Here is a 13,666-nt window from a genome sequence, read left to right as displayed (position 1 = left end):
TCTTGCTATTTAGCCCGCCTGCTAAGCTCCTGCTGGATGGAAACTCCCAAATTGACATGGAAAAAAAGGTTTGCCGGTCTGGCACAATTAGGGACGGAACAAACAATATGTCTTTTGATGAGTAAAGACAAAGCTAACAGGATGGACTGCATGCTACACTACAGAAAAGGGTTTTGAGCTGTTGTTGAAGCTTGGACTAGCTTTATTTCACTAAGGGTTTAAACACTGATATAGTCATACTTGGTAATGTTTTATTCATGGATTTGCATTGTGAATTGGTCTGAAAACATTCCAATTTCTCTATTAGTTAAATGCTAATTTGATCATATCCAAAATTCTTCAAGATAAACTTTGGTTTTCAAACTCAAAATCCATCTTAAACTGTAATATGTTTTTCAACCATGTTCCCCTTCCTTTTTGCACATATTAATTTAGTTTAGTTTAGTTTCACTAGTCTTAGTTAAGAGTTTAAACTGGAATATGTTTGACTTGGAGCTGAATGATTTTTGTTAATAAACTTATATTTTGAACAGAACTTGTGGTGAATTTATTCAATTTATGCGTAGAATTAACTGTTTGACCATGATTACAGCTCGAATCACTCTTTCATTTATTGTTCTAACACGCAGCTAGTAGGGTGTGTGTTCATAAACAATATACAACAGCCAAAATAATATCTGAATAAATAAGATATTTATCACCCGTACCGGGGAGGGTAATCAACATCTTAAAGTATCAGAAATATAAATTCCCAGCTGGTTGGGAATTGAATAGAATATAAATCTACAACATTAATATGGCATCCAACCTGGATGGGCATTGGACATAAAATCACAACAGCAGCATCACAAGCACTAATCCACTGGGGGCATTGAAGCCTAAAAATTCTCTCGGTGAAACTAATGTTGCATCCACAAATTGTCCATACAGCCCCATCAGACCAAATGACGAGCTTCTGAGTAACTTCAGTCCACATCTGAAAAACTGAACATCCACGATAAAATGGACATTGATTGTTATTCTTAATAACTGGCTTGAGAAAACAACACAGCCTCAGTGGTACAATTTGTTCAATTGGACTTAAAGTTGCATGTTGGAAAAAAAAGGTTAAGTTATGAAAGGTTATCAGCTCTACTGTCAAAGATCTGTTGTCAGTATTAGAAATTGAACTTTTATTTAAAGCAAATGTTAAACTCTTAAAGGCAGTATTGTATGCTGTTGCTATAGTTTTTACCATATTCAAAGGAAGAGTTGTGCTATAATGAATGTCCATGTACTGTTCACACTTCCTAAGAAGGAGCTTTTCAAAGAGGTTGCATTTATAGCAACTGACTGCAGACCCTTTAATTAACTTGATTAAAAATCTTTGATAGAGTCCCACCACTAGTTTATACCTAATCAGTCTGGAAGTCATAGTATTCATTTTGTACTGTGCCTTGAGCTGACACATTAGTTAATTCAATTCAGGTTATTTCTATAGCGCCAATTCACAACACATGTCCTCTCAAAGCACTTTACAGTTCAACAGGTCATACAGTCAAATTGATTCTAAGTTTTCTATCTAAGGAAAACCAGTTGATTGCATCGAGTTAGCACTGTATACATAAGACCAGGAAAAACACTAATACAAAGTGAATCCAGTAGAACTTTTTATTTTCTACCTGGAATGGGTGACAATAGTTGAAGAAACTTTTGGCTCTTTAAAATGGTATCAGTGCCCTATCTGTTGGTACTCGCCGATACTGATACCACCATTTTAGTGCTGGATCGGGGCCCTGCCCGATGCTGGTATCAGTATCAGCGCAACACTAAATTAAAGTGGGCTAAAATATATTAAATTAATCTTATTTTGGTCAACCAAATAGAATCCACCGAAAATACATACCTAGAAAAAAAAAGTTTAAAATGCATACTTTCTTGGTAAGGCAGTGGAAAAATGTGAAGATATTCAAGGGGTATGAAAACTTCTGCAAGACATTAAACATGTAGATCTCTAAGATGTGTAGTTAAAATGACTTAAACACTTTTAAGATATCAGAGTCTGACAAACAGTTTGACAGTTGCAGAATCAAATCCCCCTGTTTTTTTGTTTTGTTTTTTTTTTGTAGTTTTTTTGTAGTTTTTTTTTTGCAGCAAAGCGACAGACAGCTGACAAAACAACTTGGTACACTAGCTTCTGGAGCTCTCTCCCTAGCTGACACCTGCCCACTTGCTGTGTGTCCTTTGCTTATCTATCAGTACCTCTAAGGTAAACAACAGAATCTCCTGAGAGAGGATACCAGGAGGCTCTGAATATAAAATGAAGAGGGAAAGGCAGCAGGGCAGCCATATGACCTCAGCTTTATCATAGCAAACATTGTTCTTAACCCCTTTAACCATTCATTAAATTGCATCTTTAAATCAGCCACCGTTTTTTGTGACATTTCCATAAAAACATAACATCTTCACTGAAGTAAACCACCAAACATGAAAACAAATAAAGTCTTGTCTTAAATAGAAGGAAACAAAAGGAAAGTCTTTTCTGAAATAACATCCAAACATCTGCAGAGCCCAGGCAGCAATTTGGTCTAGAACAATTTGTGCTGCAGTTTTAACTTTGATTACTTTCGCAGCAGGGTTGTCAGTTTCCTGTTTCTGCTGCTGCTGTGTATTTGGAAGAGACATTGCACATTATTTCATCAGGTAAATGCAAACAGGAGCCAAAGGACTTACAGCTTCCAAACTTGAGAGGGCAGGCATGTCCGTCCATTGGGAAATCCACCAGCTTCATGGGACACTCAGCAATAATGGTCAACCTGAGGCAGGACAGAGAGGGATTTAGGAGCAGCCTAAATATTACTGTTACTAATTTATCAACAATAAAAAAAAGTCCCTATAATGACAAAAAAAAATAAAAATAGGTCTGGTGTTGGTGAAAAATGTGCCTAATCCATAAGGGCAGATTTATTCAGTCTATAGATAAATCAATAGATTTAAATTACAAATCTCTTCAACAGTCGGAAAGTTTGCCTCTTTATGAGTATCTGTCTTTGATTTAATAAATGCACCCAATCTGAATCCTTAAAGCTGATTTTTTTTAGCATGGAATTTGTCTTTTTAACAAGATTTACAGTGTTGATGACTTCCTTTTTTAATCTTATACTAATCTCTGGTTGCCTTTGGGGATGTTACATTCATATATCACGCTTGTAGAAAAGAGCTTATGAAGGTCTCTTAAAAAAATTAAAAATAAATGATGATGACATTAAAGGTCCCACATTGTGCGATATTTGAATATAAAAAATATTAACATTGCCCTTCAGAGCACGTTTTTGCTATTTGTACAGGAAAACTTATTTTGGATTAGGCAGATTGTCTTTATCAACAAGCTCTTCTTTAAGTCCTCTTCTAAATGAGCTGTCTTGGCTTTCCATTACCCGTCCTCACAAAGGCCACGCCCCTACAACCTGCAGCCATGACAACCAGTCAGAGTTCCTAAAGATAGCCTAGGAGCATGGCATATTAGAAATCATTCCCCTTATGACATCATAAGGGGAATGATTTTCAAACAGACCATTTAGAGAACACATTAGCTAAAATGAAGAGAAAGGCAATGCTAGAGATGAAAGTTTTCTTTTTCATAAGTGAACCTCATACACAGGCTTCAGTACATGACTGTTATAACATGACTGTTATAAAAAAAGTTTATAATTAGAATTTTTCATAATAGGGGACCTTTAAAGCTAACAGAGCTCTGGTATTGAAAAAATAATAGGATCTGCAGAGATCCAAATTCCAGTATTAAAAACCAGATCAGAAGTGATCCAGAATTTTAAGGCAGATACTTTTGCAGGTCAGCTGTAACACAGTGAAATGAAATTATATACTTTTTAAAAATGTACCCAAGTGCAGCATATACAAAGACAAGAGTAAGGGTTGAAAAATAGGACCCTGCACAACTGAATGATACAACATCACAAGTATAGGGACCAATGTAGCATATCTGTAAAAACTGTATACTATATTTTAAATTAATGCAAATGGATCATAACAAATAAGGTCAATAGGCTAGTTCTCAGAAGATAGATACGACTCATGAAACAGCAGACAGAGGCTAGAAGTTTGCAGTTGCGAGTGCTTTGTATTTATAGTGAGGAAAATTTTATACATATTTACAACATCAGTGAAACATCCAAATGGCCATATAAAATGCGCAAAAGAAAAAAAAAACAATAAAGAGGAAAAAGAAAAACAAAATTAATCAATTCCACAATTAATGAAACCAAATCCCCTCAGTCCATTCACCCCAAGCTGAGGTTGATTAAAGGTGCCAAGCAAATTCCTTCTAAAGTGCTTGGTGCAGTGCAGGACATGGACTGACAAAATTGTTCGTTGGCTGCAAGGAGCCTCCTACCAGCCTGGCAGGAGATCCAAAGTCTTTGTGCACCCAAAGTGCAATCTTTGTTGGGCTCTAGGCCTGGACCTTCAGCTCGCCATCAACACCTGGCCAATTCCATAGTTTGTATGTTACACAAACAGTTTTTTTCATGTCATCTTGGCTAAGTAGTTAGCTCCTGCAGCTCTGCTTCTCCCAACATGCCATAGTCTTTCATACTTCCCCACTCCAACTAACATACCTAACTGATAGGCTGTTGCACATGTACCCCTGATACTCAACAGCAATTGGCTGTGTAGCAATGAGGGGATGGAAGTGAAAAAAACATACACAGAATGATCACTGGGATCTTTCTCCATTATCTAAACATGTAAATGGAAAATCACTGGGATTTACTCCCGGGTTACACCAAGGTGCAAAGAAAGAGACCAACTTTCCAGATATTATTTGCACAAAGCAAATAAGAGGCATGCACTTCTGGTGCACTCTTAATCTAATCTGATCTAAATAATAAGTGAGATTTTCTTAAAATTAGTGTATTTTCTCTTAAATTGTACAAGTGTAAAAAAGATGATCTGCCAATTTAATTCATATGTTTGGCCTTGAAATAAGATACCTAGATATTATGCACTTAAAATAAGATATTTTAATCCTTTTTCTTATGTTAAATGTAAATCATCTTATTCTTTTGGCAAATTGCCTTACATACATCCTGAATCCCATGGAAGCTGATGGTCCAAATGTTGAATTTCCAGTGTACAGAACTAAAGGAAGCTTTGAGCGTTTTTAGTCCCCATAGGCATACTTCCCCCTGCTTTAAAACTTAGGCATCTGTATTGCGTCTAAAAAGCATTATGCTGTTTACTCTGAGGATCTTAGATGGGTTTCATGGTAAATCCCTTTTATTACGTTATAACAAACACAGCCTATCCCCTCTCCTGTTCTAGATAAAAACGCTGAAATGTGAAAATCTACAGTATGTGAAGTTTTTGTGATGTAATCACAGGCCAAATTAGGTGAAAGCAAAAAAAAAGTGCAAAACAGCAGTTTTTAGGATGGTGAAACAGTTAAAAGTTTATGTAGAAGGCAGTAGGTACCTCATGGTGTAAAGAATGGTCCCGTTCTTCATAATGCGGAAGAGCTTGTTGGGGGCTGTCATGTTGTGGGCAACTGACCTCTTCCCATTCCTGAAAAACGTGTCCGGTGTCCAGACCTTGGTCACCATCAGGTTGTTAAGTCTCAGTATCTCTATTGGGCCCTCGTACATCAATCTCCGATCTACCCACGTCTGCCGAAAGAATACATCCATGGTGTATTCCTGATGGAGAGAAATGTAACAGATTGCTACATACATGGAAACAAGCAGCATAAGATGTATTAATGATGAAAATCATGTTTTTGACAAAATATTATGATTTCATTTTGTTTTCTTTTTTTTAATTAATCATAATTACAGCAGTCCTGGCAGGGGATCTGAATTTTCCAGTGAAGATACACTTCTCAACTTCTAACTAGGCTTTTCTCTGCTCTAATAATCCAACATTATGTTCCAGTTACCCAACTTTTGGTTTTTATCTGGCAAATCTCTGTTTGAATGATCTAACGCTATGCTCCAATATCATAACAATCCCTTCTAATCTTGTTATGATCTGTATTAATCATCCAACACTCTGTTCTAGTCACACAAAGTGATGTTTTAACCATTGAAATGCTCTTTTCTTACCACCCAGCTTTCCTTTATGATCTGAAAACTCAATTTAAATCATACAAGGCCGCATTCAAATCTGACAACCCTATGTTCTAATCTGGCACCTCTCTGTTCTAATCTAGCAATGACCCGTCGCAATCGTCCAACACTGCTCAGATATCATAACAGTCCCCTTTAATCTGGCAAAGATGTGTACTAATTATCCGACACTGAGGTTTAGTCATTTAACGTTCTGTGATAATCTGGAAAACGCTCTATTCTTTTGATCCAGTCTTCTGTTCCATTCTGACAACTCTCTGTTCTAATCTGGCAATGCTCTGTTCTTATAATCCAACATTCAGTTCTAATCTAGCAGTTGTGCATTTTAATCATTCATGCCAGCGTTCCAATCTGACAACGTTATGTTCTAATATGGCACCTCTCCATTCTAATGTGGGACCTCTCCATTCTAGTCTGGCAATGATACATTCTAATCATCACATTGCGCTGATATCATGAAAATCTGTTATAATGTGGGAATAATCTGTACTAATCATCCAACACTGTTCTATTGTGACAATGGTTTGTTTAAATCGGGTGGCATTGTGTTATAACTGCAATGCTCAAGGTAATAAAACAATGTTCCTTTTTAATCTTGCACTGTTCTAATATTGTAACAATCCCCTTTAATCTGACAAACATGTATACTAATCATCCGACAGTGAGTTTTAGTCATTTAACATTCAGTGCTAATCTGGAAACGGTCTGTTCGTTTCATCCAGTGTTCCGTTTCATTCTGACAACTCTCTGTTCTAATCTGGCAATCTAGCAATAATCTGTACTAATCATCCAACACATGGTTCTAGTGATACAGCGTTTTTTTAATCTGCAAAGCTTTGATCTTATCATTTGACGTTCCATTCTGACAGCTCTCCTTTTTAATCTGGCATCTTCACCTTCTAATCATCCATCACTGTTTTAATATTATAACAATCTGTTGTAATCGGGTAATGATCTTAACTAATCATCCAACACTTTGCTCTAGTCATACAGTGTTCTGTTCTAATCAGGGAATCCTCTGTTTTTATCATCCAACTTTCCATTCTAATCTTGCAGCTCCATATTTCACTCATGCAAGCCTGTGCTCCAATCTTACAACTCTCTGTTCTAATCTGGCACCTCTACTTTTTAATCTGGCAATGATCTGTACTAGTCATTCAACACTCTGTACTATCCATACAATATTCTGTTCTAATCCTGAAATGGTCATTCCTTGTCATCCATCATTCTGTTCTATTCTGGCAATTCTCCTCTTAAATCATCCAAGGCAGCGTTCCAATCTTAGAACTCTCCGTTCTAATCTGGCAATGATTTGCAACAATTATCAAACATTTCATTCCAGTCATAACAATATTCTGTTCTGATGTAATAACCCTCTTTTCTAATAATTCAACACTTTGTCCTATTCTGGCAATGCTTGATCTAATCTAACAATGCTACATTCTCAATGCAAAAGCTGATCTGAATAAGCATATTTGCCCTTCCAAAAAAATAAAATTAAAGACAATCCACTGGACTTTGTTTCCAAGTTTGATGACGTTTCGCTTTCCATCCAGGAAGCTTTTTCAATTCAAAATGTCAGGAATAGCGTTGAGTTCGAGGTTTTATACAGTAGCCAAACGAAGCCTTGTCTTCGTTTTGAGAAACAGCTGTTGGAGATTCTCAGTCATCCATGTCATAGTCATTCCGTAAAAATTCAAAAAAATATCCACTGGACTTGGTTTATAAGATTTGAAGACGTTTCGCTTCCTCTCCAGGAAGCTTTCTCAATTCAAATGTCTGGATCCGCAGTGAGTTTGAGTCTTATATAGACAAAGCCTTGTATCGCTTGGAAACATGCAAATGGTAACCGATGAATGGGTCGTTTGGTTCCATCGTTAGCCTGTAATATCTGAAACCTGTCTATGATTCTGAGGGTCGGTCGTTAAAGGGGAGGGGGGTTGCCGTTAAGGGGGGGGGATTGTCTCAGGAGACAATTCCCCCCTTAACAGCGAAACGTCCTCAAATCTTGGAAACCAAGTCCAGTGGATATTTTTTTGAATTTTGAAAACAGGCAAACTGAAATGGACGAAGGGGTCCACCCCTTTGGAATGGAGGTTGTTTGGCTTATTTTGTTAGCCTGCAATGCTCCATACCCATCTAAAGGCTGATTTATAGTTCAAAACTAGGTTGTCTGTGTAAGTGTCTCAGTGAACAAAAAGACGTCCCTGCCCACTCCGCAGACACTCTGCTGCACCTCTCCCAAATTGTAGGTGCCGCAGACAGGAGGCCGGCTTGTTTTGTTTGTATGACCGCAATTGTGGAAAACAACTCGTGAAGTTGGACCAGCTTGAAGGGCGAGGTGCGCAAGCACACTGGGACCCTTTTTCCACCTGGATCCCTCTCTTTTGGCCCTCATGTCCCTCCGTTGTCAGACAAACTTGTCCCCACTTCCTCGACATCTTGGCCGTATCTAGACCCACAGCGAATAGTGCAGACCACGCTCAAAATTGAGCATAAATCAAAAATGTCTTCATCAAGCTCACTGCGACACACTGCTGCAGGAGTATAACCAGCCTTTAAGTGTCTTAAAGGGGCATCCTTAAAGGGAATTGTTGGCCTGGCTGAATAGGCGAGGTCCTCGAGGACAACCGAAGACCTCGCCTATTATTATTTTTGACCTGGAATCGAGAATCGTCATCAGCATATTTGCCCTTAATCTGAGCACGTAAAAATGATGATCTGACCAATCGATTAGCACCTTTGGGCTTTTTCATTACTTTATACTTAAACCGTCTTATTATATTGACAAATTGTCTTACTCATTGACTCAAAATACAAAAATGTAAAATCTTTTTTGCAGTGTATTGATATTGCACTAATGAAAAATGAGTGATAAATGCTGCAGTGTAACCTAACAGCAGTTGTTGTGGAGGTAGAATCAAAGTTAAACATGATGAGAGCAATGGGTAACAAGTGCTTAGCTACGTACCATTTCCACATCTGAGACCGGCCCAAAACTTGTGACATAAATGTCAGTCTTCACCTCCGTCACAGGACCTGTCGATTAAACAGAAAGCAGAAATTCAATTCATTGACATTTTCCAATTGAAATTCTGCTGATCTACAATCCATTTTAATAAAATATTTTTTGAAAAATATTCTTTACAGGAGCTCTGTAGTGCTCTGCATAATGCAATGGGGAAAATAACTTAAAAGATGTGAAAACATAATCTGCTTGATCCCCCCCTCCCATTGAACAGATGTGGAGTAACAGTGTGGAGACAAGCTTTAAGTGCACGTCTGCATACAGGCATTCCTGTTGACAGGCTGCTTTTGCACAGTAAACCAGTTCTCCCTGCTTTCTAACATGAATATTCAATAGACATCATGCATGAAGACCAAATCCATACTTCTAACTCTTCAACCGAGCATTATGCATTTGTCCTGAAACATACAGGGGATTATATAACTAACCCTGACTCAAATGCACATAGAATGAAGGCCCTTCAACATCACAGTGAGGAGGGAAACACATTTCAGCATCCACTGCCTTGTGTATTTATAAGGTAACAGGTTACCTGCATGCATCACAGAACAGCAAACATGCCTTTACAAATCCTGAAAGCATTTCCACAGCTCATTTACTTCTGATGGTCTTTAAATTTAATAAACTGTACTGAATTGTTTGAGTTCTTGCTTACTGTCCTTTAGGCTTCATTTGAAACTTTTTTTAGCCCTCAGCAGGTAAAGCCGGTTTGCTTAAATGTCCACAAACCCATTCTTCTTAGTCAAATCCCTCCTACAGCATTTCCCTCTAAAGTATTTATTTTCCCATGCAGCGAAAGTGTTAAAGATGGCCTTTTCTGTAAGATTCTAGAGACTGAGAGTAAACGGTAGATTTCAAGGCTTGTCATGGATTCTCTACATGATTCTAACACACGCTCCATCGATCTGTGCTCAAGAAAAAAATCCCTACATCATGCTGATGCCACCACCAAGTTTCCCCTTGGGGGTGGTGATTCAGAATGATGTTCATTGTCGGTTTTCTGACACTGAAGCCATTTTGCATTAATAATTAACTCCTCTGTCCATGTTGTAAAAAAACTGCAATGTAGTTTTTTTCTTGCAGCTCCTTCTGAAAAAATATGTGGATTCCAGACAAACCATCTTGGGCAGATGGGCCCCTATGATGGTGTAATTATGTCATTGATTGCTTTCCAGAGGGTCTCTGTACTCATCTGTATACTTTAGGGTTTTAATTTCAGATAAACTTCAAATCTATTTACTGCACGCTTACCTTACTTTTGGGCATCCTTGTTCATCCATGCATGCTTTTTTACAGTACCACTCAGTGTGGAAATTAAGCTACCTTTACTGTTTTAAAAATAGTTTGGTTGGAGAAACTTTGCAATCTCTTTTTGCCTCTTGGCCTTTAGGAGTACAATTTAGTTATGACAGCTTTATAAATGCACCAGTTGTGCACATATAAACTTTTGTAATTGGAAAGTATGCCCTGCAGTCATATTTGTAATTCTATAAGTTTTTGTGCTTGTGTCTGTGCTTTATGTAGATGGCAAGTGCCACATAAATGTGTGAACTTATGATTAACGCTTTACTCTCCTTAGTCTGAAAAAACTTCCTGTTTTTTTGTGTGTGAGTCAGATTTCCCTACTTTAAATATGAAGGGCAGGATTGCCCCTTAAAACCCTGAATTCAGCACTAAATGTGACAGCCAATCATCAGAGGGGGCTGTATAGCAATGAACTAGGGCATATCCTCCTTTTGAGAACATGTTTAGCTTAATTTGAGTTATATAAAAAAAAAAATGTTCAGGTCAATATTCAGCATTTGCTGCATAGCGATGCTCCATGCAGGCAGCCCCTCTCAACAACTCTCGTCTGTAACTTTACACTGAAAAAAATTATGCATCCGCTTTTGGCATTTTGGCTTAATCATATTTAGTTACTTTAACACAATTGTTTTTTTCCTAAGCTACTAACATCAAAACATTTTCTTAAAGTAACTAACTACAATTAAGTAAATGACAAAAAGTATTGCATTATTTGTTTCAGTGTAGATGGTCAGTGTAGGTACCAGATCTGCTCGGGGGCCCCTTCTTATAACGTCACTATATGGCAACTCCTCTCGGACAAAATGTATTGCACCGGTTTCTTGAAAATCAAATCACTTTTGGAGTCTCAACATATTATTACGTATATATTTGCTATTATTTTGCATTTCAGTGGCGATCTAAAGTAGCTGAAATGGAATGGCTTATTTTTGTTCTTTATATTAAGATCTGAGGACAGGAATGACAAATTGAATTGTTGACACAAAGTAAAAAGTAGTGAAGCTTAATATGGCTGACTGACTGCGCTAAAAGAGGCTAACCTGTTAGCTACTGAGCACAGCTAGCTACAGCACTACCCAGCAGTTACTTTGTTCACCATAAACAGATTTTTTTTCGTTTTTTTTTTTTTTTACAGTACAGTGTGATCACTCCAGAGTATAAGTCACTCCCCTGGCCAAACTATGAAAAAAAACTGCGACTTATGGTCGGCAAAATACGGTAAAGTGCTGTTTAAAAACAACTCAGTTGACAGGATATGATATTTTTTTGGGAGGGGTTGTTTGACATGAACGACCTGCCGGTCAACTTTTTGTTTTTACAATAGATGAAGTTCTGCGGGTAAAAAAGGAATTTCCTCAGGGTTGGGATTAGGATTAATTCAGTGATAACAACCTACTGAGTTAGTAGGAGGCTCAATCTGAAGCCATTCTATGGGACTGATAACCGGTAATGACAAGCATTTAATAGGCTGATAATATCCGAAGCGGCTGGCTACACCTGGAAGTAACAGGTCTGGTAAAGTGCCTTCAGATGACATATTGTGTATCGGCGCTATATAAATAAACTGAATTGAATTGGTGCCCCTAGTCACAAAAAATTACACAGTGTGGCTAACAACTGTTAGCACCACAACAGTACAGAAATGCTCAACCAAAATAATGTCAGGCCTAGTCCACATGAGGGTTTTCCCCCAATTATGCTGTACAAATAGGAGGTGTTTTAGAAATGCTTTTATCCCCACCAACCTACAGAAGTACATCAATAAACATGACTTTAAAAACAGTAAACGCATAGGGAGCAGTGGAGCACAAAACTAAAACTGGTTAGCCAATCAGAACCCTTCAAAAAAAACAAGGTTTACTATTCGGAATGAATCATGGATCAAAATCAAGGATCATGTATCCAAATTTTTGGGATATTATAATTTTTTTTTTTTGATAATTTTTTGGATACAAATGTTTGAAGCATCGTTAAAATCAGAACTTCACTGATAAGTTCATTTTTAACTCCACTGTATGGCCAACTGTATAAACAACAGTCTCACATGTTCATGACATGTCTTGCGCGCTTTAGTAATATATGTCTTTTCATGTATACATGCAGGCGGAAATCCCGCCGAAGTTTTTAGGACCATTCATTTTAAGGGATATATATACATAAGGGGTGGAACAGTTCACAAAATCCACGATTCGGTTCGGTTCACGGTTTCGTGGTCACGGTTTTCAGTTCGGTTCGGTATATGTTGATTGTTAGGAAAATCTACTATGTCTTGTAAAGTACAAATGTATAAACCCTGTGAACGTTTAATTTAATATGACATATTTAAAAAAAATCCCCATCATCATCCAGCAGATGTTCAGTTTCTGCCTAAATATTTTCTTTCTGTTGTGGATTTTTGTAACAGGAAACTAGGATCAAACATAGTTTGTATGAACTATGTTTGTTCTCTGCTTCCAAACTCATCATCTCTTCATAAATTCCTGCAATAAGAATTGTCTTTTAAAGTTATTAGATGTGTTCTAGAATCTCACAACTTCTTCCTGGTCTGTTGAAGCACCAATAGTCTGCATCCAATTATTTAATTAATTGCTCTTAGTTTTTGTATTATATACGAACTATGCTCTAATTTCTAGTTACCGGTCTGTTTTTTTACTATAATTTAATTTGAAAAACCGGGTCCTCTCTACATTCTTTTTCCTGTTTGGTGCGATTGCAATTGCGGGTCTTGATCTGGGCCGACCGGAGCGGAGCAAAAAAGAGCTCAGTTCCATATTTTGACGGTGAAAGACGGAGAAGACATACGAGGACAGATAAGTACCGGAGGATGTGGAACAGCTCTCATTGATTTACAAGACAGAAAAGTACTCCGCACGACGTACGTGAGCGGAGCGGAGCGCTGACGGAGTATGTGGAATCTGGTAGTAAAGGAGGACAAATACACGTCCGGCTGAATGCGGCGCAGGACGCCGGACAGTGCAATGAAAATCCGGACTTTCTGCCCTAAAGCCGGACCTGTGGCCACCCTACTTCCAACTCCTGTTCTTTCCCACGCACCATACCCACACAATTCTCCACAACAACTGATTTTTTTACTGCTACACCCGGCTACGCTGCTTCGCTTCTTCTTCTTGTTTACTACTGGTGGTTGGCTTTGGCAGTGTTGCCAACTCCTCAGTAAGGAAAGTAGCTATTGGCTGTGCTATAAGTCGCT

The 13,666-nt window shown here is 37.9% G+C and overlaps 1 protein-coding gene across 1 annotated transcript in view; it reads right to left on the bottom strand.

Moving 5' to 3' along the window:
• Positions 1-13,666, bottom strand: part of gabra4 (gamma-aminobutyric acid (GABA) A receptor, alpha 4) — a 61,367-nt gene that overhangs the window by 42,605 nt on the left and 5,096 nt on the right. The window contains exons 3-5 of the mRNA XM_015383379.1: positions 9,094-9,161; positions 5,473-5,693; positions 2,713-2,795 (exon numbers count right to left, since the gene is read on the bottom strand). Coding sequence (XP_015238865.1) covers positions 2,713-2,795; positions 5,473-5,693; positions 9,094-9,161 — 372 coding nt within the window. The remainder of the gene's footprint in view (positions 1-2,712; positions 2,796-5,472; positions 5,694-9,093; positions 9,162-13,666) is intronic.

This window comes from Cyprinodon variegatus, unplaced genomic scaffold, assembly GCF_000732505.1.
Source record: "Cyprinodon variegatus isolate N-32 unplaced genomic scaffold, C_variegatus-1.0 Scaffold283, whole genome shotgun sequence".
Taxonomy (NCBI): domain Eukaryota; kingdom Metazoa; phylum Chordata; class Actinopteri; order Cyprinodontiformes; family Cyprinodontidae; genus Cyprinodon; species Cyprinodon variegatus.
Note: the sequence above shows the minus strand (reverse complement) of the source record. Positions and strands in the feature narration are given on the sequence as shown.